This window comes from Eublepharis macularius, chromosome 4 (genome assembly GCF_028583425.1).
Source record: "Eublepharis macularius isolate TG4126 chromosome 4, MPM_Emac_v1.0, whole genome shotgun sequence".
Classification (NCBI taxonomy): Eukaryota; Metazoa; Chordata; class Lepidosauria; order Squamata; family Eublepharidae; genus Eublepharis; species Eublepharis macularius.
In genome coordinates, this window is record NC_072793.1 from 152,220,933 (window position 1) to 152,243,905 (window position 22,973).

At 41.9% G+C, this 22,973-nt stretch overlaps 1 protein-coding gene across 1 annotated transcript in view; it reads right to left on the minus strand.

Moving 5' to 3' along the window:
* PRKAR2A (protein kinase cAMP-dependent type II regulatory subunit alpha) overlaps positions 1 to 20,250 on the minus strand; it is a 145,320-nt gene extending 125,070 nt beyond the window's left edge. The window contains exon 1 of the mRNA XM_054976940.1: positions 19,811 to 20,250. Within this exon, the coding sequence (XP_054832915.1) occupies positions 19,811 to 20,069 (259 nt within the window). The 5' untranslated portion in view covers positions 20,070 to 20,250. The remainder of the gene's footprint in view (positions 1 to 19,810) is intronic.
* Between the last annotated feature and the right edge of the window lie 2,723 nt (positions 20,251 to 22,973).

Consider the following 22,973-nt stretch of genomic DNA (forward strand, 5'->3'; position numbering starts at 1 on the left):
TCAGTGGAGCTCGAGGGGCTGCAGTAGCACAGAGGGTTGAAAGTCATGCTGCAAGCAGAACACAGTGCAAGTTCTATGAATCCCGGTGACTAACTTTCAAGATATACTAATGACCTAGATATACTAATGACTTAGATAGCGGGTCTGTTCTGTTAATATGCCTTAACAAGTCCTAGTGACTTTGAAATCAAAGTTAAAGTACTGAGGCTTCTGCCAGGTTCCTCTTTCTATGGTTTATGCTTTTCTATTCATTGTCACTAAATTAAAATAAATCTCAATTATGCCCAGACCTCAACTATTTCCCAGACCTCACTGGTACGTCACCACATATAGGATTTCAACCTAAGACCTCTCACATAATGCTAAACCTGTGCTGTTCCAAAGCATCAGGACTTTCAGTATAATGTTTTAAGCCTAGTGTGTGTGTGGGGGGGGGGGGTCATTATCAAGGTCACTAGAGGATTTCAAATACTCAAGCTTCCTTTTGCTTTTTGCCCTGCTGGCTACCTGTCCAGAGAAATGTTCTGCAACATGTGAGGTTGTGTATTCTAGACCTGCTTCCACTTCCTTCTGTTATGATTGCTGTGGGCCAGAAGGTGACCATTAACCTTATTCCTAACCCTTCCCCCCCGCCCCCAGTGGAACTCAAACCCTTCTCTCTTGCTTCTTATCTAAACGCACTTTCCCAGTGAAAAGACATGGGCATCTCCCACGAATCGGAAGCTGACTTATTGCTGGACCTAGTACCTCCTCCTTTGGCCAAGGCACAGAATTAATCACAAGAAAATAATGGCTGGGATCCAAGGAACACTGAGCCCCAAAGCAGAGATTTAACCCACTGTCTGGAAAGAGCTCAAGTTCGACACGTGTTCCTTTGTAAGATAGCTGTGGTCCTGGCTGAACCATGCAATATCAACACCCATTCTTCCTTTCCTGTGCATTTTCTGGTTTAAAAAAAAGGAGTTAACCTTCCCCCCCTTCTGTAGGGAGCCCTACAGTGAGCCAGTTATAGGCTCTTGCTCTCTGTACTAGAGCTCATACTGGTAATTATAAAATAAATAACCAAAGGAAGCTGTGATGTATTTATGCAAAGGGTGTTCAATTTGTGCTTTTGGTCATAGCTGCGCCAGGGGTACGGTAACATCCCAGAGCTGTGCCACGTTGCCCCAGGCAGACTGGCTCCTTCTACAAACAGCTAGTATGGAGAAATCAGCAGCATACGGCACCATGATTAGTGGGCAACAATGGTATTGCTACAGTGTCACTATACTCTCTGTGGTTTAAACTGATAATTGGCTTCTCTTCAGTTTTGCTGCTGAGACTGCACAAGGATACCAACCAAATTACACTGAAGCTACAGCACTGCGTACAGCTGCCAGTGCGGTCAGGAACCTCGGATCATTCTGTCCATTGCACAACTAGAACTGGGAATGTTATTACTTCGTTTATACCCCACCTTTCTCTCCCAGGGAACCCAAAGCGGCTCACATTCTTCTCTCTTCCTCACAACAACCCTAATTCACTAGTAACGACCACACAAAATCCCTACTAAAATAAAGTGGAGCTGTGCAAGAGCACTTATTCACCCTACCCAGTCCAATGATCCTTGTATAGCACATAAGCTTTGGGGACTCTGTCCTATGTATCATTTGTTTTTAATGTGATGTAATATTTGTCTCCAGAACTTTGTCCTGTAGACTAGAAGCTGAGGCTGGCAATGTTGCTGAGAAGCAAGCAGCAGGAACACTGATTTTAACAGCATAAGATATTTCAATATCTTATCCCTTCACTGCACATCACTAATATCTATCTCTCAAAGCATAAATGAAGAATCAAATCCCTCCATTCATTTGGAGCTCTTTTCCAGCAGAGCAAAAGTAACTTTTCACTGCAGTCTAGACCAGAGATTCCCAACCGGGGGCGGGGAGGGATGCCTAGGGGACTGTGGAGTTATTGTAAGAGGTCCACAATTTTATATCTTTTTGTCATGCCTTTTCTCAGACAACAGATGCTAATAGTAAAACTACCACGGGGGGTTCACAAAATTTTCTGATGTTAAAATGGGGCTCTCATACTCAAAATGGTCATTTTGAGTCAAAGCCCCTTTCATGAGATGGTATCTGATGAAGGAAGCTCTGACTCTCAAAAGTTCATACCCTTAAAATCTAGTTGGTCTTTAAGATGTTCCTGCATCTGAATCTCGATCTTCTACTACAGAACAACCTGGCTATCCTCCTGAAACTATCTTCATTAAGATGTCATGTTCATTTCAACTGAGAAACCTGTTCCAAAGAACAGTAGCAGAAAGCTTTGGCTCAACGACAATTCACTGTAGAACCTGTACTGCCAGGAACCCTGCAAAAATGACATAATGACAGAAAGGTATGGCAGATTACTTCAATGAAGGTTAAACTGATGATCAAAAAACATTTCCCAGAATAACTACAGTACATTTCACTTAATGTTGGCACGCTAATTATCTAACTACTTTAGTGGAAGACAGACATTACGTAGGTTAAAGAGCATACAGCAACAGAATTATTCTCCTTTATCTATATACAAACGCATATATTAACAAGATTCTGTTCTTCAGTATAAATAAAAATACTAACCTAGACCTAGAGACAGGCTTGTAGAAGATTTGCATACACAATGGGGCTTTTGTATATCTTTTCCGTGGAATCATCACCCTGTAATCCCCTACGCTATTTAACCTCTATATAACATAAAAGAAGTCATTCCAAGCTATGGAATTGGAGGTCATCAATATGCAGATGATACTCAGCTCTATGTCTTGCTATCCAAATCTCCTGGTGATGCAAAGGAGGTCCTGAATTGCTGCCTGACAGCTGTGGTCAAATGACTGAAAGCAAACAAATTGAAACGGAATCCAGACGCGACAGAAGTGATGCTAGTTGGAAAAGCAGAGATCTTGTAGGACGTTGTGCTTCCCACTTTTGATAAAGTTCATTGGTTAAGAGCCTAGGAGTTACACTGGATACAACGCTGCTGCTAGAGAAACAACTAAATGCAGCTGCAAAAAAAGCCTTCTCCCAACTCAGACGAGCCAAGAAGATGGCCAACTTTGACACAGCCCATGTGGCCACCTGGTTTCACACCATGGTAACATCAAGACTAGAGACTATAGAAAATCATTACATATAGTTTTCTTCTCAAAGACAATTCAGAGTCAATCCAGCTTGTACATACCATTACAGCTCAACTATTAATTACTATTACTTTCATTCTGCAGTTACTCCATTGGCTATTAGGTTCAATTCAAGGTTTTGGCTATCACATACAAAGCCCTTCATGGCCTTGGCCCCTAGTATTTGCTGGACCGCCTATCCCCTTTGCTCCACCATGGAAGCTTCACTCATCCGAGCAGGGTCTTCTGCAGATATCACTTTGCAAATGGGCAAAATCAACAGCTGTCTGGACACACACATTCTCTGTGGTGGCTCCCACGTTATGGAATGGCCTGCCTGAAGAAGTCAGGAAAGCTCCCATTCGCTTGGCTTTCTGCAAACTATACAAAACTGAATTATTCAGGAGGACTTTTTTACTCAGGCAATAGTCCTGTGCTATAAGAAATGGCTCAAAGACATGTCTTGGTAAAGGGTCAGGAACTACAAATTGTACTACTGGGTACTGACTGTTGGTGTAGATAAGCTTCTAGTGGGAGTTTTCGCATCATTTAATGTAACATGTCAAATTGGTTATATTTCAGTAGTGTTTCCTTATTCATATCTATGCTTGTTTCCAGATTTCTGCAATCCACACCACATTGTATTATTTACTAGATGTCCCAGCCATCGATCATATTGACTTATACTGTGTAATCTACCTTGGATCTCTGTGAGAAAGGCAGACTATAAATTAAAAAATTAAAATACAAATAAGGTTGCTTTTTAAACATGCCAAGTATTGTTGGTAAATTCCCCACTTATCATTTATTGGTATGCTCAACCAATCACAGATCCAGAGGCAACTTAAAGTAGGACTAAAAGAAACATACCAATAAAAACACTACTAAATCAATCCAATCCACCAACTAAACACCTTAGAAAAACTAAAACCAGCAGAATAAAAAATACTTTTATGTCCCATATATCCCCTGAATCATGAAAATTATGGAACTTTGTAATTATGATGCTAAATTGCTTTCAATACACTTAAGATAATATACTCAGTCTCAAATCTCATGGGATTAAGACTGACAAAAACCACAATTATGCATGAGGAAAAAATTCCAAGCAACCCAAATTGTGTCTAACAGCTATTTCTGTGCAAAAAGAAATAGTGATTTCTACCACGTAAAGATGAGGAAAAACTGTCAAATCCAAACACTCATTTATATGGCATTCATATTGTATGGCTTCCAAGTGATATTAACAATCACAATCTGTTAAGAAGCTGCTAAAGCAGCAGCTCCAACCTCCTGATCCACAGAACAGCATTAATAGTCAGCAGCCTGCTTAACAAGGCAATGTTTAGGATGAGATCCTAGCACTCTCCCAAAGGAAAAGAAAGTTTATTATGCTTTTCTGAACAGCAGGTTAGTGGCTATAAGGCATTTAGCCTCACCGAATTGAACAGAACAAATGTGTAAATTATTCTACATATGCATTCCAGAGAAGCAATTCTGCATGAACTATGGCTCTAGCAAAGTTCTAATAGCATCTTATTTGATCTCAGACACTGCTGTATAATTGGCACAATCCTATGCAGAGTTACTCAAGATTAAGCCTGTTGATTTCAATGGGCTTAAACCGAAATCACTCTGCAGAAAATAACACATTAAAATTAAGAGCTATACGGAAATGGGGTGAAAAGCTTCCATTTACAAAGCACAACCATCAGAAAAAAAAGTGTGAGCACACGTGAACATGGATATTTGAACAGAATATATGACAGCCAGTCTGTGGTGGTGGTTAAGAGCAGAAGGACTCTAATCTGGAGAACCGGGTTTGATTCCCCACTCCTCCCCTTGAAGCCAGCTGGGTGACCTTGGGTCAGTCACAGCTTCTTGGAGCTCTCTCAGCCCCACCCACCTCACAGGGTGATTTTTGTGGAGATAATAATAACATACTTTATAAACTGCTCTGAGTGGGTACGAAGTTGCCCTGAAGGGCGGTGCATAAATCCAATGTTATTCTTCTTCTACTGGGCTGGATCACATGAAACATTTCTAATCATGCAAAAGCTCTCATGCAAGCAGATGCACAAGGAAGTTGTCACAAGTAGCCCTTGTATTAAGACAGCTTCCCTGTATCCACTCTTGCATTTCCACTTGCAGAAGACCTAGTACAGGATATATTTTAGTACCCTCCCCTCCTCAATAATGACTCTCTGATGTAATCATACTGTAATCATTCCAAACTGGGCTGCTATGACTGCATCAAATGAATAGTGTTTTGCCTTTTGATTTTTGTGCACAGCAACACTGATAGCGCTTGCACAAATGGAACAACAACGAGAAGACCTTCTTTTCCATGGCCGTACAATGGAATCCAAACCATAGTGTTTTTGTTTGGGGGGGGGGATTTTGTTTGTTTTGGACAGCTAAGAAAGAACAAAATCATGAACACTATGGAGATGGATAATATTTTCTGTCAAAATATTAATCCTCAGGGTCATCTGATGAAACTGTTTGGTATTAAAGGAAATACTTTACAAAGAGGCATAAATGCCATACAGAATTTAGTTGAATTTACATAAAGAGCTTAGACAAATCTTTTAGAATAGGTCTACCAGCGATAATCTAGATAACTAACAATGGGACTACGCTCAGAGGAAATATAGCTCTACCAGACGCTAGACACAAATCACAATGAGATGCTGTCTCCATCACATCCTGCTTTTTAAACTTTCTGCAGCATCTAGCTGGCTACGACTGAAGATATAGTGCTTAGTCTGACCTTACAAGGTAACTTCTCAATACTTCTTTGAACAGAATATAAAGAGCCACCTGAGATGTAAATATCGCTATGCCACTTGAAAACAGTTAATATCAGTACATCAGGGAGGAAGTGTCCAAAAGTGCCTTATCTGGATATTCTGTTTTTATTTCTTGATATTCTGATTTTTATTTCAAAAAAGAAACTTACAAAAGACATTTTGAAATACACAGAGACTGGATAAGGGCATTACTCTTGCTAAACACTGCCTTTCACTGTTCTGAATAGGAATGCTGTGAAAATGTCTGATGGCCAAACTGTGTTTGGAGACTGCAATCAGAAGGGAGTTGATCATTCATTCTGTTTGGTTCATGCTGACCAGTCGCAAATGCTTGCCGAACCAGACTAAATTGGGCTTTCACAAAGCTGTGCATGCACAAAGGCGCTGCTAATTCAAACCAATTGTAATCCATTAGCATCACTAAAGACTACCTAGATGAACACTGAAGGGTAGGATTTTACTGAAACACAACATTTATTGGCTGATGTATATGATTTCTGAGTGATCTGTCCATATAAACAACTGCCTGCTGAGCCGAGCAGTTATACAGCAAGGATGGGGAGGTAGTACACCTCACTCAGGCTGTGTGAAAACTTGCATGCATGAAAAGCCAGCTGCTCTATATCATATCGTTAGTAAAGAATACAGTGGAAACAACCTGTCAGACACCCATGAACAGATTAATGAACTAACCAACAGATAGTTGAAAAATCAGGTTTCTGTTTGCAACTGGTGAACAAGGCATCAGCTGAACCTGTGGGTGATTGTGCATCCCTAGCTCTGACAAATAAGTAAAACTGGCCTTGGTGCTTAATAAAATTAGTTGTTTTATGAACATCATAAATAACTATTACATCAGATATTGAACTACCCATATTTATATTTTTATCATACTGACTAACTATCCCTTTCTCCTTGCCCCTGAACTCTTAAGTTCCACCACTGCCCCCCCACCACACACACACACAATATAGAGAGATGCTGAAGCACTGTGGTTAAGTGGTCTGGCTGCAAATCAATGCTCTACTGATTCGAATCCCACTACCACCATGAGCTCAGTAGGTGGCCTTGGGTAAGCCACTTCCTGTCAGCCCCAGCTGCATTACGGGGATAATAATAACACTAACTTGTTCACCGCTCTGGGTGAGGCACTAATCCGTCTAGAAGAGCAGTATATAAGCACTGCTGCTGTCGCCGCCGTCGTTAGACTACAAAACTGCCAATCTGCCTGTCCCCACAAGAGGGCAGTTTGTGCAGAGGGTCTGCTAATATATCTTGAAGAAATTGTTTACTCTGTGTGGGTAAAGCTGTTTTTCCCTTTTACCCACCCCTTTAGATCCTGTTAACAGCTGCTCCAACTTGCATATAGACAACATACGACTTGGTTGGCTGGTGTCAAACAGGTGACTACTAATTTACATTTTCCCAGCAGACTGAAGAGATTTTCAGCTAACAACAATTATTTCTTGGAGATTAAGCAGCTTTGTATTTTAGCAAGACAATATATTACCTTACATAAATCACTGAGGTCAGCAGTTCCAATAAAGATTAGAGGTTAAGACACAGACATGCAAAAACAACTTGGTATTTTGTATTATTTAAGAATCCTTTATACTCTAGGATTTTAAAAAGTATTTAAAAGATTAATGCTATGATCAAGCCTTAGCCCACAAAATGTCACAAAAATGAGCTCACAAGATTGATGTTTTTCAATTCTACATATTGTCATGGGGCTCAGCAATAGTGAGGACTCCTCAGGAGGAGAGGAGCCTCATGTAGCCAGCCTAGCCAGCCCTGACTCAGCAGAAGCTGATGATCAGGAGGAACAGGTGCTGGTGGATCAGGGTCAACAGCCAGCAGCTGAGCCAGGTGCACCGACACCCTCCAGCTCCAACTCCACCGGTGAAGCTCAGCCACCGGTTGACCACAGCCCTCAGCCAGCAGCCGAGCCAGAGGCACTGACATCCTCCAGCTCCAACACCACCAGTGAAGCTCAGCCACTGGTTGACCACAGCCCCCAGCCAACAGCCAAACCAGAGGCACCGACACCCTCCAGCTCCAACACCACTGGTAAAGCACAGCCAAGGACATCCAAACCTCCAGCCTCACCCAGACAGCACCTCAGACAAAGGCAAAGTGTGAAGCTGCAGAAGAGGTAGCAAAGTGCACGCCTCCTGGCCAGATGCCAGCTGCTTGTTGAGAGTGATGAGGAAGTAAGCACAGGATAGCTCCCAAGCAGCTGGCTGCCAGCCCAGCCTGTCTATAAAACCCAGCCTCAGAAGACCAGGAGGCGTGGAAGCAACACGTCGGAATCCTGTTCCTCCAGCAACCACACAGCAGAACCTTGCCTTACTCCTTGCCTTGCTCTGTGGCTTTCGGACCATGCCTTGACCCTGCTCTTGAACTTAATCGGTAACTGGCCTACGGAACTCCTGACATTGGCTTTTGGGATTTTGGATTCACCCCTGGCTTTGAACTCATGCCTGGACTTTGACCACTCTGCTTGGGCTTAGCCTAGTCCACAATACACATTCAACTTTAAACCTCAATTTTTTACATATCCACATGCACACTCTTCTTCCATCACCATCTTAACCCATGGGAGTTAATGGAAAAAATCAATGCATGACTTCTAGGTGCAACAGCCTATGGTAAAGCAGTGATAAGAATCCATAAAATATCAGAAGGGTGAAAAGAGTGTGTCAAACAAAAACAAAGGGAACCTTTCACAAGTCACTGTCGACTTGTCACAATCCAAAAATAATATACATTACCTAAACACAGCCCCAAAAGCCCCCAAATATACTACAAGGAGTTTTGTGATACATTAAAGAAAAAAATTACGGCATTTCTGTGATGACTTCATCAAATGCATGACGAAGTATCTGAGAACATATGTTCATCCTCCACAAATGGTATAATCTCAGAAGTCAGATATGGTACTGTTAACAACTTACACTCCAAAATTTCTCTCAGGTTATCGACAAGCTTAGCTCTAAACATTATGCTGGGCTGTTAAAAGTGGGATTCAAAGTGTGCCAAGCATTTGCCATTTCAGCACAAGCCTTGATCAAGAAGCCAAGGTGCAATATAGAGCAAATACAAGGAGTCCGTTTAAATCAATAGTTTCAACCTGTCCTCTTTCTGCACAAAGATAGACAAATCAGTCACTTTCCCAACTAGATTCCAATTAACATATTTTAAGATTACAAAATAGAAAATTCATTAGAAGAAATCCACAGGGCTTTTACCCTGATAACTCTTGACTTCATTTAGTTGCATTTAGTTGCACTGTTCACTGGCTGATGCTTTTTGATTATTTTTATTTTATTTTATTAATGACAAATAACAAACCAACTATTTACACAGAATGTAGAAACTTGACTACAGATACTAAATTGGCAATAATCCTTACAAGAGAGATTAGGTACATACACAATTAGTAATAAAGATGAAAAAGAAATACACTGCTCGTCCAAGGAGGTTTCAAAAGATTTGCAGCAATCCAAAAGTACTCTACAGTGTGTCTTCGTATTCATCTCCAGACTGGTTGATGCTCTTCATGTCAAATTAAACTATATGGAATCATGTAACAAAGATTTAAATGTCTATATACAATAAGACCTTTACAATCTAGCACCACCTATCAGGCAGACAGCACACAGAAGTCACTGATGTTAATTTCCTAGGCTGTTTAAAAGAGACTGCTGATTTCATATTCAAAACACAGAGCAGAAGACTTCAAAGTAAATGCTTTTGCACTGTCAATTATTACAACTGCAGCCAAATCCACAGCATGCATGACAACTAGAGATGGGCACGAACCAAAATACAAACCAGTTTGTGAAAAACCGGACCAGTTCGTGGTTCGCAAACCAGTGGTTCGTCAGAACCCATTTCTGACGAACCGCCACAAACTTTAGGCTGGTTCCGTTGGTTCGTTTTTTGGTTCATCACTGCAGACAGCCTGGCACCGATTAGTTTCCTAGGCAACAGGATAGACTTCCTGCAGACCTTCTGCTGACCTGGAAGTGGCCTTCTGCTGGCCCGGAAGTGACGTTTTCACGAACCATGTGAAATTCACATGAAATGCGATGAACCATGAACCGCACGGTTCGGTTTTTTTCCGGTTCATGCCCATCTCTAATGACAACCATGAATATTTGACTGTATTTGCTATTAAACAAAGTGAATTAAATATTTTTTGAAAAGCTGTACCAAGGCATTAAAAACAGAAGAGAAAAGAGCAAACAATTTACTCATTTCAAAGACTTAGTCAGGAAATTATTAATTCATTTGATAAGTGTCCAACACTTAATATTTAGTTAAGTCAACTGAACCGCTCTAGATAATTCTGAAATAACCCATCAAATGCAAAATTTCACAGCTTAGAACACCACATCACAAATCTCCTTTTTATCTTTCATTAGCCATTTCAAATCCACGTTTATATCAAAAAAGAGATCTATGAGAGTAATTTGTTTAGGGCAGTGATTCTCGAACTGTAGACCAGGAGCCAAATGTGAGTCACAACCTTCTAGCAGATGGGTTGTAACTGGCTGAGAAAGAAGGAAGAAGAGTGTGAGCTGAGAAGTTCAATGGAAAATTTGGCTTTACCATTGCATAATATGAAAAATGGCCATGAAATACAGCCTATTTCCCAGTAATATTGCATATTTATAATTCTAGACATGAAAAATGAAATATAAACTTGAACACTATTAATTGATATGAGATTTCTGTGTTTTATATTGAGGGGGAAAGTGGCCTGCAGCTGCAAGTAGGTCCCGAAAGGCAATACAGGGAGCAAGCCTAGACAGGGCAACTCAGAAGTAAGTCCTGTTTTACTCCATGGGGCTTACTCCCAGAAAACTGCTCTTACAACTACAATGTTAATTTAGAAATGAATCCCACTTGAATTAAGGCCCATTGAGAACAGAAACCTACCTACAGCTTCACCTGAATAAAGGTAAACTATGAGCTGGATCCTACCAGCTTTCCATCAAAACACTGGATTGCCCCACACATTTCCCCCCAAAGCCCCTTCTGACTCTCCCCTTCAGTATGCCTTAAATCAGGGGAACTGCATAGACAAACATAAAGCCACTGAAGAACAAGAGGTAGCAGTGACAAGTGGAACTGGGCCTCCCTCCCTCTTACACCTGCAGAAAATTCAATGGCTCCAGTCCATAATCACAGTTCTTTCTGTATCACTGAAGACCTAAACATAGAACAATGTAACAGTGACTACAATAGAAACAGAAGAGTAACATGCAACAGAAAAAAACCAATGCTTACTCAGGATAACTGCAAGCAATAAATCTATACCCCCCCCCAAATCCATTTCTTTTCATCACACCTGCATGCCAGCCTTCTTCAAAAAAGCTTAATGTAATATGGAGCAGGATTTTCAAATTTTAACACAATATCCCTCTGCGGTGGATAATGCAGAATCATTATGACTGTCCAAAGGTCACCCAGTAAACCTTCATGGCTAACTGAAAACCTGAACTGATATCTTTTTGGTTGGAGCCAACTTTTCAGCCATTATGTGGCACTGGCTTCAGATTGTTAATCTAATAGCAGGGCTGGGGGACTGCTGATCAGCCTCTTAGCCTTTCAGCTCCCACAAGACTCCATCTTGTCCCCTACACTCTTCAACAACTACATGAAACCACTGCGTTAGGTCATCCAGAGATTTGGGCTGGATTGTCACCAATATATCGATGGCACTCAGCTCTGACTTAAGCATCCAGCCAATCCCAGAGAGACTGCAGAAAACCTGAACCTGGAGGCAGTTTTGAAGTGGAGGTAGGCTAATAAACTGAAATATAATCCCGACGGTACGTAAGTAGTTCTGGCAAGCAGAAGGTCTGAGCCAAGAATCAAGGTGTTGCTCATTCTGGATGGGGTTGTATTCCCCTCAAAGGAACAGGTCAATGGATTCTCTTGGATCCACCCTCCATAAGCAGGTGGATAAGCAGGTGGCAGCTGACTGGTTAGGCAGCTGCAGCCTTTTCTGGGCAGAAAAGGTCTCATGAGTGTGTGCATGCTGGGCTTAACCAAGATTAAATTACTGCAATGTCCCCTCCATGGAGTTGTCCCTGAAAAGTGTTCAGAAACTTCAATTGGTGCAGAATGCTATAGCCAGGGTGCTGACGGGAGTGGGTTCCGGAGATCATATCATTCTAGTCTTGGCCTATCTACACTGGCTCCCAATATGTTTCCAGGCACAATTCAAGGTACTGATCCTAAAACGCTATATGGTTTGGTATCAACATACCAAAAGGACCACTTACTCACTTATCAACCTACCAAACTACTAAGGTCATCTTGAGAGGCTCTGCTTCAGGTGTCTCAGTCTTTGAGATTGGGTAGGGGCAACCCAGGAGAGGGCCTTCTCAGTGATGGCACCCAAAACTGGAATTCTCTCCCCCAGGAAACTCATCTGCCACTTTCTGTTTCCATCTTCTGCCAGCAGATGAAGACTTTTGCTTGGCGTCTTCTTGGTGATCTCTCTTTCCTGCCATTTTAACTGTTTTTCTGTTTTTGTTTGTGTGTTTTAGCTCTGGTTTTAATAACGAATTTTTTTTGGTTCGATGGTTTTTTCAGATGTCATTTTATTATGTATGTTTTTAATTTGTTAGCCACTTTAGTGGCTTTTATGAAAGCAGAAAGGAGGGCTGTACATTTTGTAAAATAAAAATAAATAAATAAATAATTGGATTGTTAGCCCATAATTGGATAGTTAGCCCAGGTAAAGACACAATTTTAACCCCCAGTCCAGACTTGCTAACATGAGTAAGGAAAAAAAAAGAAGACAAAGCCGGTCAGATGCAGACACGATAATACAAGTGACAACCAAACCAATGACTTGTAACATCTAGTTAGATGAACAATTTATAGGGACATCATTGAAGGACTTTGTGATCAAGAGATAGTTTGTCAAACTTGGGAATGTAACTTTCTAAAAGTCACCAAATACGTCCTTGCATTATCCAGACTTCATTATGTAGACAACAGGCAATCCTGACGTTTTCATTAACATAAATATTTAGCGTAAGGAAATCATAACATCCTTGTTGACAATATGAATCATGCACAGTGTAAAATTTTAAATAATCTTTAGTAATCCCCCTGCATACAATACTAGACTGAAGATGAAGTTAGCAGAATTTACTCGTTCTAAATCTACAGAGGGAATGCCAGCAAGGTAAAAACTAAACTTCTGCGTGCCCATGGATCTCTGGAGTTTTGCAGACAACTTTTTACTCTAAATACCTCCACAGCTACCTCCATTTCATCCAGCTGCTTATAGGATATCTGATCTGTTGGGCTGGGAGGAAGTCAGAGACAGCCAAATATGATGCTGGCTGGCTATTTATACAGGAAGTTTAGAGCTCTGAATTTCCAGTGCAGTTTTAAATTTCTGTATATTGCCGTTCCCCATAAGAAGAATGCTTCCTGTGCTAAAGGACAGGTGACAAATGTTTAGTAACACCCAAAGTAGTTTATCCCATGAGAATCCACTTCTCTGTCAGGAACAATGATAAAATATGCAAGTTATTCTCATGACACTGCCAAATGAAAAAAATAGAGCCTTCAGCACAAGGTTATAACTAAAAATTCTGATGAATTTTTAAAATAAATTGTGGGATGCTGTTTAAAATATTTTCACTAAGGATAGAAAACCATGGCAGAAGAACCAGGAATTACTATTTACATTTATCTTTTCCCTGTGTATACCAAGTTCCCAGAGCAGCGGCACCAATGCATTCTCTTCTCAGAAGAAAGAACTTGGAATCGCTTTCTTGTGCACTAGAATGCTCATGAAAGCAATTAAAAAGTATCAGCTGCACCCATCCAATTATGGTTACTTTCAAAACATTCAAGTACCAAAAAACAGATGGGCTGTGTCATGATAAGTTGAGCAGTAAGATGACAAGTAGCAGTTAATTCTGCCTATAGCAAACGTGGTTTTAATATAAGTTATACCCAAGGCAATGTACAATAAAAACAGATTAAGAATACTCAGAATACTATAAATGCGTATTATATAGGACAATTAACCAGAATTATACTGTGCCTCGATTAATCTGACACTCATGGAATGAAAAGGCAAGTAGAAAAAGCAGTGGCACTTTTTTTTAGTGTTAACTGCTCACTTTGACCTTTGTTCTTTGATAAATATGACCAGTATGTTTAAGCTATCAAGTACTATATAGTAAAGGTCCAAATATCAATCCTATATCATCTCATAATTTTATCTCAGCATATTATTTATGTTCTCTATGTGAAACGTGCTATATAACTTGGCTTTGTCAACCGTAGCATTCTTTTAACCCTCTAACCTCAGTTCTGCCCTGAGGCAGCCTGAAGTAGCACTTCATGGATGGGTGTGTCATCTTGGGCTCATCAGTTTGAGCCCTGAGCATCAGGCCAGATGAAGGTCCTACAGCTCAGGGCTTCCTGCACAGGAATTGACTATCAGGCCCACTGTGGTCACTGAAATAGTCCACGATACTTCTGTGGCACTCCACTGCCCCTGTTGTAGTCTACCTTTACAAAAAGCTGCATAGACATTACTAGGGAGCAGGCAGGCTGAGGCACAGAGATATCCAAGGCTAAGCTGTGTTATTTCAAGAGATAAGCCAGGCGAGGAAACCATATTGCTTGACGTGGAGACAATGGAAATCAAAAAGACATGGAAAAGAGAGGATGGCTACAGTGGATTGTCCTGGTTGTCCTTGCTGCATTTCCCTGACTGGACCAGACAGACAGCGTGGTGTAGTGATTAGTGTGTTGGTCTGGGAAACCTAGGTACAGCTCCTTGCTCTGCCACAGAAGCCTACTGGGTGAACCCTGGACCAGTCACACATACTTAGCCTAGCCTATCTCAAAGGGTTGTTGTGACAATAAAATGGAGGACAGAACAATGTTCCACTCTGGGTTCCCAATGGGAAGAAAGGTGGGGTATAAATGAAATGAATGAATAATCTGGGTATTTGTGTTTATCATGTCTCATATCCTGCACAATTCTATGTCCAATCCACGAGCAGGGAGAATAATACCATTAATATCTTGAACAGTTTGGTGAAGCTTTTGCAAAGACACAATGACTTGGAGTTGTACCACTATGATTACTAAAGAGAATCAGCCTTTGGATGAAATACAAAATAATAACAATAATCCAAGTTCAAAAGTGGTGAATTCTATCCGAAATGAATAAATTACTGCAGGAGCAGAAAGAAAGCACAAGTGTCACACCATGCTACAGGTTTCTAAGTAGTAATGAAAGTGACCGATCTGATCACTTGCATTATTGCTCAGAAAGCTGTGAGAGGTGCGAAGTTTACACTTTCAGTTTGCTCTTACAGTCACTCATTCCTTCCAGATAGGATTCACCACTTTGATCTCACAATATTAAATTTCATTTCAATGTATGCACAAACAAGCAAGTTAAAATTAACCACTGCTTATTTCACTGCAAATTTCCCATTCTAGATTAATGACCTATAGCTATATTCAAAGTGAAACATGTGTTAAAAAAATGTACAGAAATCAGCACATGCATGTTGGTCAACCAACACATTAACCAATGATTAGGGAACACTACTAACAAATAAATGTGGTCATTAACATGGTAACTCAATACAGTATTTGCAATACTGCATATAATGTACAGCTGTCAGCACTGCCACAAAGAGTCACTACACTTACGCATCAGAGGAAGATACTATTTTGCTTTGAAAATTCAGATCAGGCAGCAAGAATGCCATTTTAGTATTCACTGGGGAGCTACTCATTTTTGCTTTCTCCTCAAAGCAAATTAAAACTAAAATCTACTCCATGGATACAACTGTTTCTTCCATTCTAAATGTTTATTTGCTATATTTCAGATCCCTTTGGCAAAAGTTTCAATTTACCATGGAGCATAATAAATATTCATACAGTGCAATCCTAAACACAATGGGCTTAGACTGGAGTAACTCTGCTTAAGGTAAAATCAAAAAGAGTCCAGTAGCACCTTTAAGACTAACCAATTTTATTGTAGCATAAGCTTTCGAGAATCAAGTTCTCTTCGTCAGATGCATGATACAGAGACTGGTCAAATATAGAAGAGGAGGGAGGAGAAGAGGAGGAGAGAGAAGAGGCAATTAGGGGGGGAGGGTGCAACCAAAACATTCCTTTGCTAGTATATGTAAACATCTCCTTTTGGTGTGTGGATCAGTTGGCTTCAAAGGAGTTTCCCTGTTAGTTTGTAGCAGCCAAACAGCTAGACCATCCAATTCCAATGCAGTATGAGCCTTCGACAACCACAGCTCTCCCTGCCAGATGCATCTGACAAAGAGATCTGTGGTCCCCGAAAGCCCACGCCAGGTGCCACTGAGCTCCCCCAGACCCCGCCTCTGTAAAGGAAATCTGTTACCTGTGATAATGTGATAACCATTCATAGTCCCTATTCAGTCCCAGCTTGACAGAGTCAAATTTGCATATGAATTCCAGTTCAGCAGCCTCCCGTTGGATTTTGTTTTTGAAAGGTTTCTGTTGAACTACAGCGACCTTTAAGTCTTTGATGGAATGTCCTGGTAGATTGAAGTGTTCTCCCACTGGTTTCTGGACGTTTCCATTTCTAATGTCAGATTTGTGTCCATTTATTCTTTTGCGTAGAGGTTGGCTGGTTTGTCCAATGTACAGAGCAGAAGGACATTGTTGGCACATGAGGGCATATATCAGATTGGAGGATGAGCAGCTGTAAGAGCCAGAGACAGTGTAGTTGATGCCATTGGGTAGATATAGGGGAAGAGCTGGCATCTGGGTCTGTTGCAGGGCCTGGTACCTGTGCTGGTGACTCTGCTGGCCGATTCATGGTTGTGAGTGAGAAGTCGTTTAAAGTTGGGGGGCTGTCTGTAGGCAAGGAAAGGTCTTCCACCCAGGACTTCCAAGAGAGAGGTATCATTTTCCAGGATGGGTTGTAGCTCACTGATGATACGTTGGATGGGTTTGAGCTGGGAGCTATAGGTGACAACCAGTGGTGTTCTGTTGTTAGTTCCTTTAGGTTTGTCCTGGAGCAGACTGTTTCTGGGCACTAGTCTGGCTCTGTTGATTTGTTTCTTCACTTCATTTGGTGGGTACTGTAGTCCCAAAAATGCTTGCACTGATACACACATAGTATCAAGGAACCTATTCTTATCATTGCCTATCACTGCTCCTGACACAGGAATCCAGTTGAAAGTTAAGGGGCCAGAATACTAATTGTCTTTTTATTGTTACAATTGGACCACACAGCTATATAGGCTAAGCTACTTTGTTTTCCTTTTACCTAAGAAGCAATACACTTACTGCAATTCCATTCTCAAAGATTATGAATTCTAGACAATGTTGCTGCTAAGTTGATCTACCATCTTTATTAAAGGCTTACAGAAGGCATGTGGGAAGTGAAAGCACAACCTGGACTTACTGAAGAAATGCAAATGTCTCTCCTTCCTGAGAGCTGCCATTTCAGCATTCATCTTGTGCTTACTTCTTGGGTGGTGGGGCAGGTCCTAATAATTATTTACAGAGCTATCTTAACCAGCAAACTCAATGTTTTTCCTTCTCAATTTAATTCACTCTCTTAAAAAAAAAAAGCAACACTAAGGAAAAAACCTCACTACCTAAAGCCTCCAACATGCAAAGTGGTTATGAATTTCCTGCATCACTGTGTATTCTGTAACATCTAGTCAACTTTTCTACAGCTTGACTCACAATTTGCCAAAGAACTCTACTATTCCATTCATGTCTGTTCTTCTTATGTATACACCTTGATACCATACAACACAACAACTCTTGTTCACTTGTGCCTCCTTGTTTCTCATCCTGGAACAGGACACATACATAAGCTTGTCCTCTGATACATCAGAATGACAATCCCCCTTTCCTGCCTTTTTCCATAGGTTGAAATAAAAGAATAGATCAATAGACCATACACATACCCATCTACTATGAGAAGAGATAATGGGATCAAATATAATTATCTGTTTATAGAGTGTCAGATTAGGGCTGGGGATTCATATCCCCATTCAGTCATAAAACCCACTAGGTGGTTTTTGGTCATTTACTTTTTCTCAGCCTAGCCTACCCCACATGGTTATGAGGATAAAGCGGAGGAGGAATGAACCATGTAGAACACTTTGAGCTCAATGGAGGAAGAGCAGAATAAAAATGTGAGGGACAGATGAAAGGGGTGCAACCTTTGAATGCTTCTTAATCACAAGGACTGGGCAGTTATTTCATTACTAAAGTTCCTCTTCATTATCAGAGAATTCCCTGGAGAGTAACCTGTAATGGCTAGAACACAAACTTCCTATAGCATATACTGTATCAATTTTTCTTAAATGCACATTGCTTCTGACAGGCAGAAAGACATCTCTTAAGTATTGTAAACACACAAGCCATCAGCTATAATTTCTTTTGTACCCACATTTCAAGGGAGTCGAGGAAAAAATAGAGCTCTACAGTTGTCCCTTTCCTTGAAAACACAGAACGTTCTTCTCCTGCTTGTTCAGATTGTGTACATTCTGCTAGACTGGGGACTGTTCTTGTACCTTCAGTACATCATTACCTGTGCCCCAAAATGGAGGGTGGAGAGACTCTCATGTCCCAAACCAGGGTCTTCTAGAACAGATCCATTTCCCTCCATTTCAAGAAAGAAACCACTACTTATTTATTATTCTGTTCCAAAAAATAGGGATTCGGTTTATGCTCATGCCTTCCTCTCCCAAACATACGTAAAAGATTGCAATTATACCACCTCCAGAGTTGGAAACAAGTCCACACCACTCCAAAATACATCCTAGAAACAAAGAGCTCCCCTTCAAGTCAGGGGGAAGCTCCCCTTCAAGAACAGGAGGATTCCCTTGGAAGTTTCCTTCCATTTCAGCCACATTCCTAACTCAACCCCAAGAATGCATGTTCACAAGTTGCCACTTCTTCCTTCTGCATGTAATCAAGCCATCAACTCCCTCTGGTGCAGCAAAAACACCAGTCCATGCAAACAGACTTTGTAGTTTGCATGTGCCTCACGGAGTAAGGGCCTGAAGAGCCAGCTAGAGTATGAATGCACAGGCTCTCCAGCCTTTCGTTCTCATCTGTTCAAACGAGGCTGCATGCAGAAAACCCTGCAGAACCCACTATCAAGGGACTGGGGAGAAAGGAAGATTGCTACTAGCTGTGACTGAATTGAGGATCACAAGCCTTTGAACGGGGGAGGAGAGAAAAATCCACATTCAGAAAGATAGCCCACCCACTAGGCAAGACTGAAGGCAGAGAAAGAAGAAAGCAGGTCCATCCTCTTTCATCACATACTCAAGCTCACGCCCCCTACTCCATGTCCACAAGAACCTTGCACGTATTATCCCACTCATGCAGTGGGTTATAAATCCGACTCAGCCTGCAGCATGCCCTAAGTGGAAGGGGGAAATTAAACCCAATTTCCCCCAACTTTAACTAGGAGACAGGGCAAAATTCAACTAACCCGTGTTAAGTGACCTTAATTTTATTTACATTATTTATACCCCACCTTTCTGATACTTTGTAAGGGAAGAGAACAATGATTTTCTACTTAGTGTAGCATTCTTACCAGCACAAATAATAATACTGGCAACAACATAGCAATAAATGCCATCAACACCAGTAAGATGAAGAATGCGCGCTCAACATTTTTGAGAACCTAAATGCACCTGCCCCAAAGAAGGGGAAAGGGAGCCCGCGGCGGGGGAGGAAAGGCGCTTCCAAAACGAATCAGGCCGGACGGGGCAGGCATAGAGAAGCCCCCTCCCCTCCCTCCCCCTTTCTCCCTGCCACTCACGTTCGAAGTCGGAATCGGACTCCTCGTCGACGGCTTCCCTCCGCTCGTCCTCGCCGTTGGACTCCGTCTGCATCGGCTCTCCATCGAAGACCACCCCTTTGCCCCTGGCCGCCTCTCGCTGCTGCTGGTCTCGGGCATCTCTCAAGCGGCTGAAATACTCCGCGGCGAAGTTCAGCAGGTCCGGCGGCCGGTTCCGCAAGACCTCTACCGTGTAGCCCTGCAGCAGCTCCGTCAGACCCGGTGGGATCTCGATGCTCATCGTGCCGCCTCCCTCGGCCACGCCGCTCCGTTCCCCGAGCGAGCGCTGCTGAGGCGGGCCCGGTGCTGCGGGGGCCTCCCGCAACGGCTCCCCCGTCACGCCCTGCTCACGCCAAAGGGAGCTCTGCGCTCACGCCGCCGCCTGACACGCGAGAAAGAGAAAGGAATGGAGAGCTAGGAGGGGGAGGGGCCGCGGCGGAAGCACGGGCTCATCTGCGCACGCCCAGCAGGAAGCGGCCGCGGCGGCGGCAGCCAAAGGAAGGGGGCAGAAAAGGGGCGGGGCACGCGAGAGGCGTGAAGGGGAGAGTGGGAGGGACACTTACGTCACAATGAAGAACTAGAGGCGCGCGAGCGATAGGAGGAAATTAGGCATAGACGGGGTGGGGGCTACGCATGCGCAGAAGACAGTTTAAAACGGGTCCCGATGAGGGTGGACCAATCGTTTGGCGCGTGGGAAGGGAGTGAAGGGGGCGGGGAGGCTGGCTGCTCCTTTCTTAGTGCTTCGACTGTCTTAATTGTCCTTGCGAGCGCTGCCTCGTTCTGACATTGTCAGTTTCCCGCCCATTTGGGTTCAGGGACAGGCTTCAAGCCTTGGCCCTGCCGAGAAAATGGCCAACGCTAATGCGCCGATAAGTCCCTTAAAAACCGTTAATCGGGGCCTCTTAATTAGGTTTCTGAGCGTATTCTAATTAGGTTTGAGTGTATCCTCTTGACTACAAATGAAAGTTGACGTGTTTCTGGGTTTTTATAATTTTGGTAGTAAGGGTTGTCGTTGAGCTGCTCTCACATTTGCTGAGTTTTATTTCTGATGTATAACTGCAAATAACCAGAGGCTGTCTGGGTATAGAAAAGGAAGAATCCAGTAACTGTCTGTCTATAAGACAGACAAAATTTGTGGTAATGTATGAGCTTTCGTTCAGTGAGCTGTGACTCAGGAAACCTCATACCCTACCACAAATTTTGTTAGTCTTACAGGTGCTAATGGACTCTTGCTCTTTGCTGCTACAGACAGACGCGGCTGCCCATCTTGAGTATAGTGCAGTAGAGATAAAAGACGTTTTATCTGGCTGCTTTACTCGGTTGTAATTTTCTTGGAAGAAGGTCCCACTTATTTCTGTAGAGTTAAGGTTACTAGCTCTCGGCTGGAAAATTCCTGAAGATTTGGAGATAGAGGCTGGGGATTATGGTGTTTGGAAGGAGAAAATAATCAGTGGGACATAATATCATAGCGTCTACCCTTTAAAGCAACCTCCAGGGGCCCAGAAATCAGCTGTAGTTCCAGGAGATCTCCAGTCCCCACCTGGAGGTTGGCAGTCTTATGTACCTCACTTCTTGCTATAAATTGGGTAGACTCATGTTACTTAACATTTCTGTGTGAGCGTTTAGGATACACAAGTCAAGCCCTAGTATCAGTAGCAGAATTAGAAATACCACTGACAATATCTTAAGAAGAGGGATACATATGAAAGCAAATACTGTATATAGTCATATGCAGATAAACAAGAAGCAGCTTGTTCTCTGGCCTGAAATCGAATCTTGCTTTGTTCCATTTTTTGTGTGTGCAAGCTCTTGTTACTCCATTTGTGTTCCTGCATTGGGTAACAAGCAAATAGATAATCATAAATGCCATCATTTTGTAGATGAAAACAGGGAATCATCTATAACATCCTTGCTCTCATATTACTTGTCAATTACTTGTTACAGATTGAAGTATGCTTAAGTGAAATTCAGTATTCATTTACTTTACAATAGCTGGTTTTGCAGTGTTTTAAAAACCATTTGTAATTTTGTTTAAAGATGTGCAACAAATAATTGTCCTACAATTTATTAGTAGGGCATACATACCTGCAGTATCTTAAATGCCAGACAGTGTGCTGTGGGGTGGCTTTGTGTTTATAGAGATGCTTTTGCATGTGTGTGCACTGGAGTCAGATGCAGGCATTTACATCCACTGAGATTTAATAGAGAGCCTAAGAGTCTCTACACGAGAAGAGGAGCCTGAACTATCAAGAATGACAGTGCCAGCAATTCACACTTACATAACAGCATCCCCAAAGGCACAAAATAAGTACAGTGATTTAGGAAAGAGGGTTTTTTTGTGGTGTGTGACACAGAGCCCATGCCTTTAAGGTGCTGCAAATATCTGCTATTTTGGCAGATGGCACTTTTCTCAAGCTGGAGCGCCAAGACAGCCAAGGAGGGAGGGGATGTATGCCATTGTTCATGTCTGATTGTCGCCTTGTAAATAGGTTCACAAAAGTTACAAACCTGTGCATATATTTGGCTTTCTGCCCACTCAAACTACATTAGTCATTTGCACTGCAAGACTCAACTCTTCCAGTTTTAGAAAAGCTTTCCTGCCTGGAGATTATTCTTGCTCATTGTAGATGATGAAACAAGTAGCTATGTGCAGACTTGACTTACTGATAAAGCACTTATAAACAGTCACAGGTGAAGTTTCCCCAACTATTATCCAACCAATTACTTCAAACTTGTTAAGGGGGTGTAGAAGCCACTGTTAAAAAAGAGGAGGAGAGCAATATGAGATGACTGTCTATAGCTTCTGTCATTTATAAGTTGGAGTGACTACAAAAGATGTAGCAAATATATGAAATGCCATAATGTTTAAGGAACATTGTTTTAAGAATTAATGGTTATGGTAATGGTTTCCAAATACTAGATCATTTCTGATAGCAATTTCAAGCTAAATACCCTTGAGAATCTAAGATGCAAGTAAGTTATACATGAGTTTGTTTTTTCTGCAGTCATGTACATTAAACAGACAAATGAAGAACCGGATTGCTCACATGTCATGTTTGTATGGGTATCCAAGGTTGCTCATAAACAGAAATCATCCTATATGTAAAATCTGTAACTTGTCCTTTCATGCTTTTTCTATAATGCA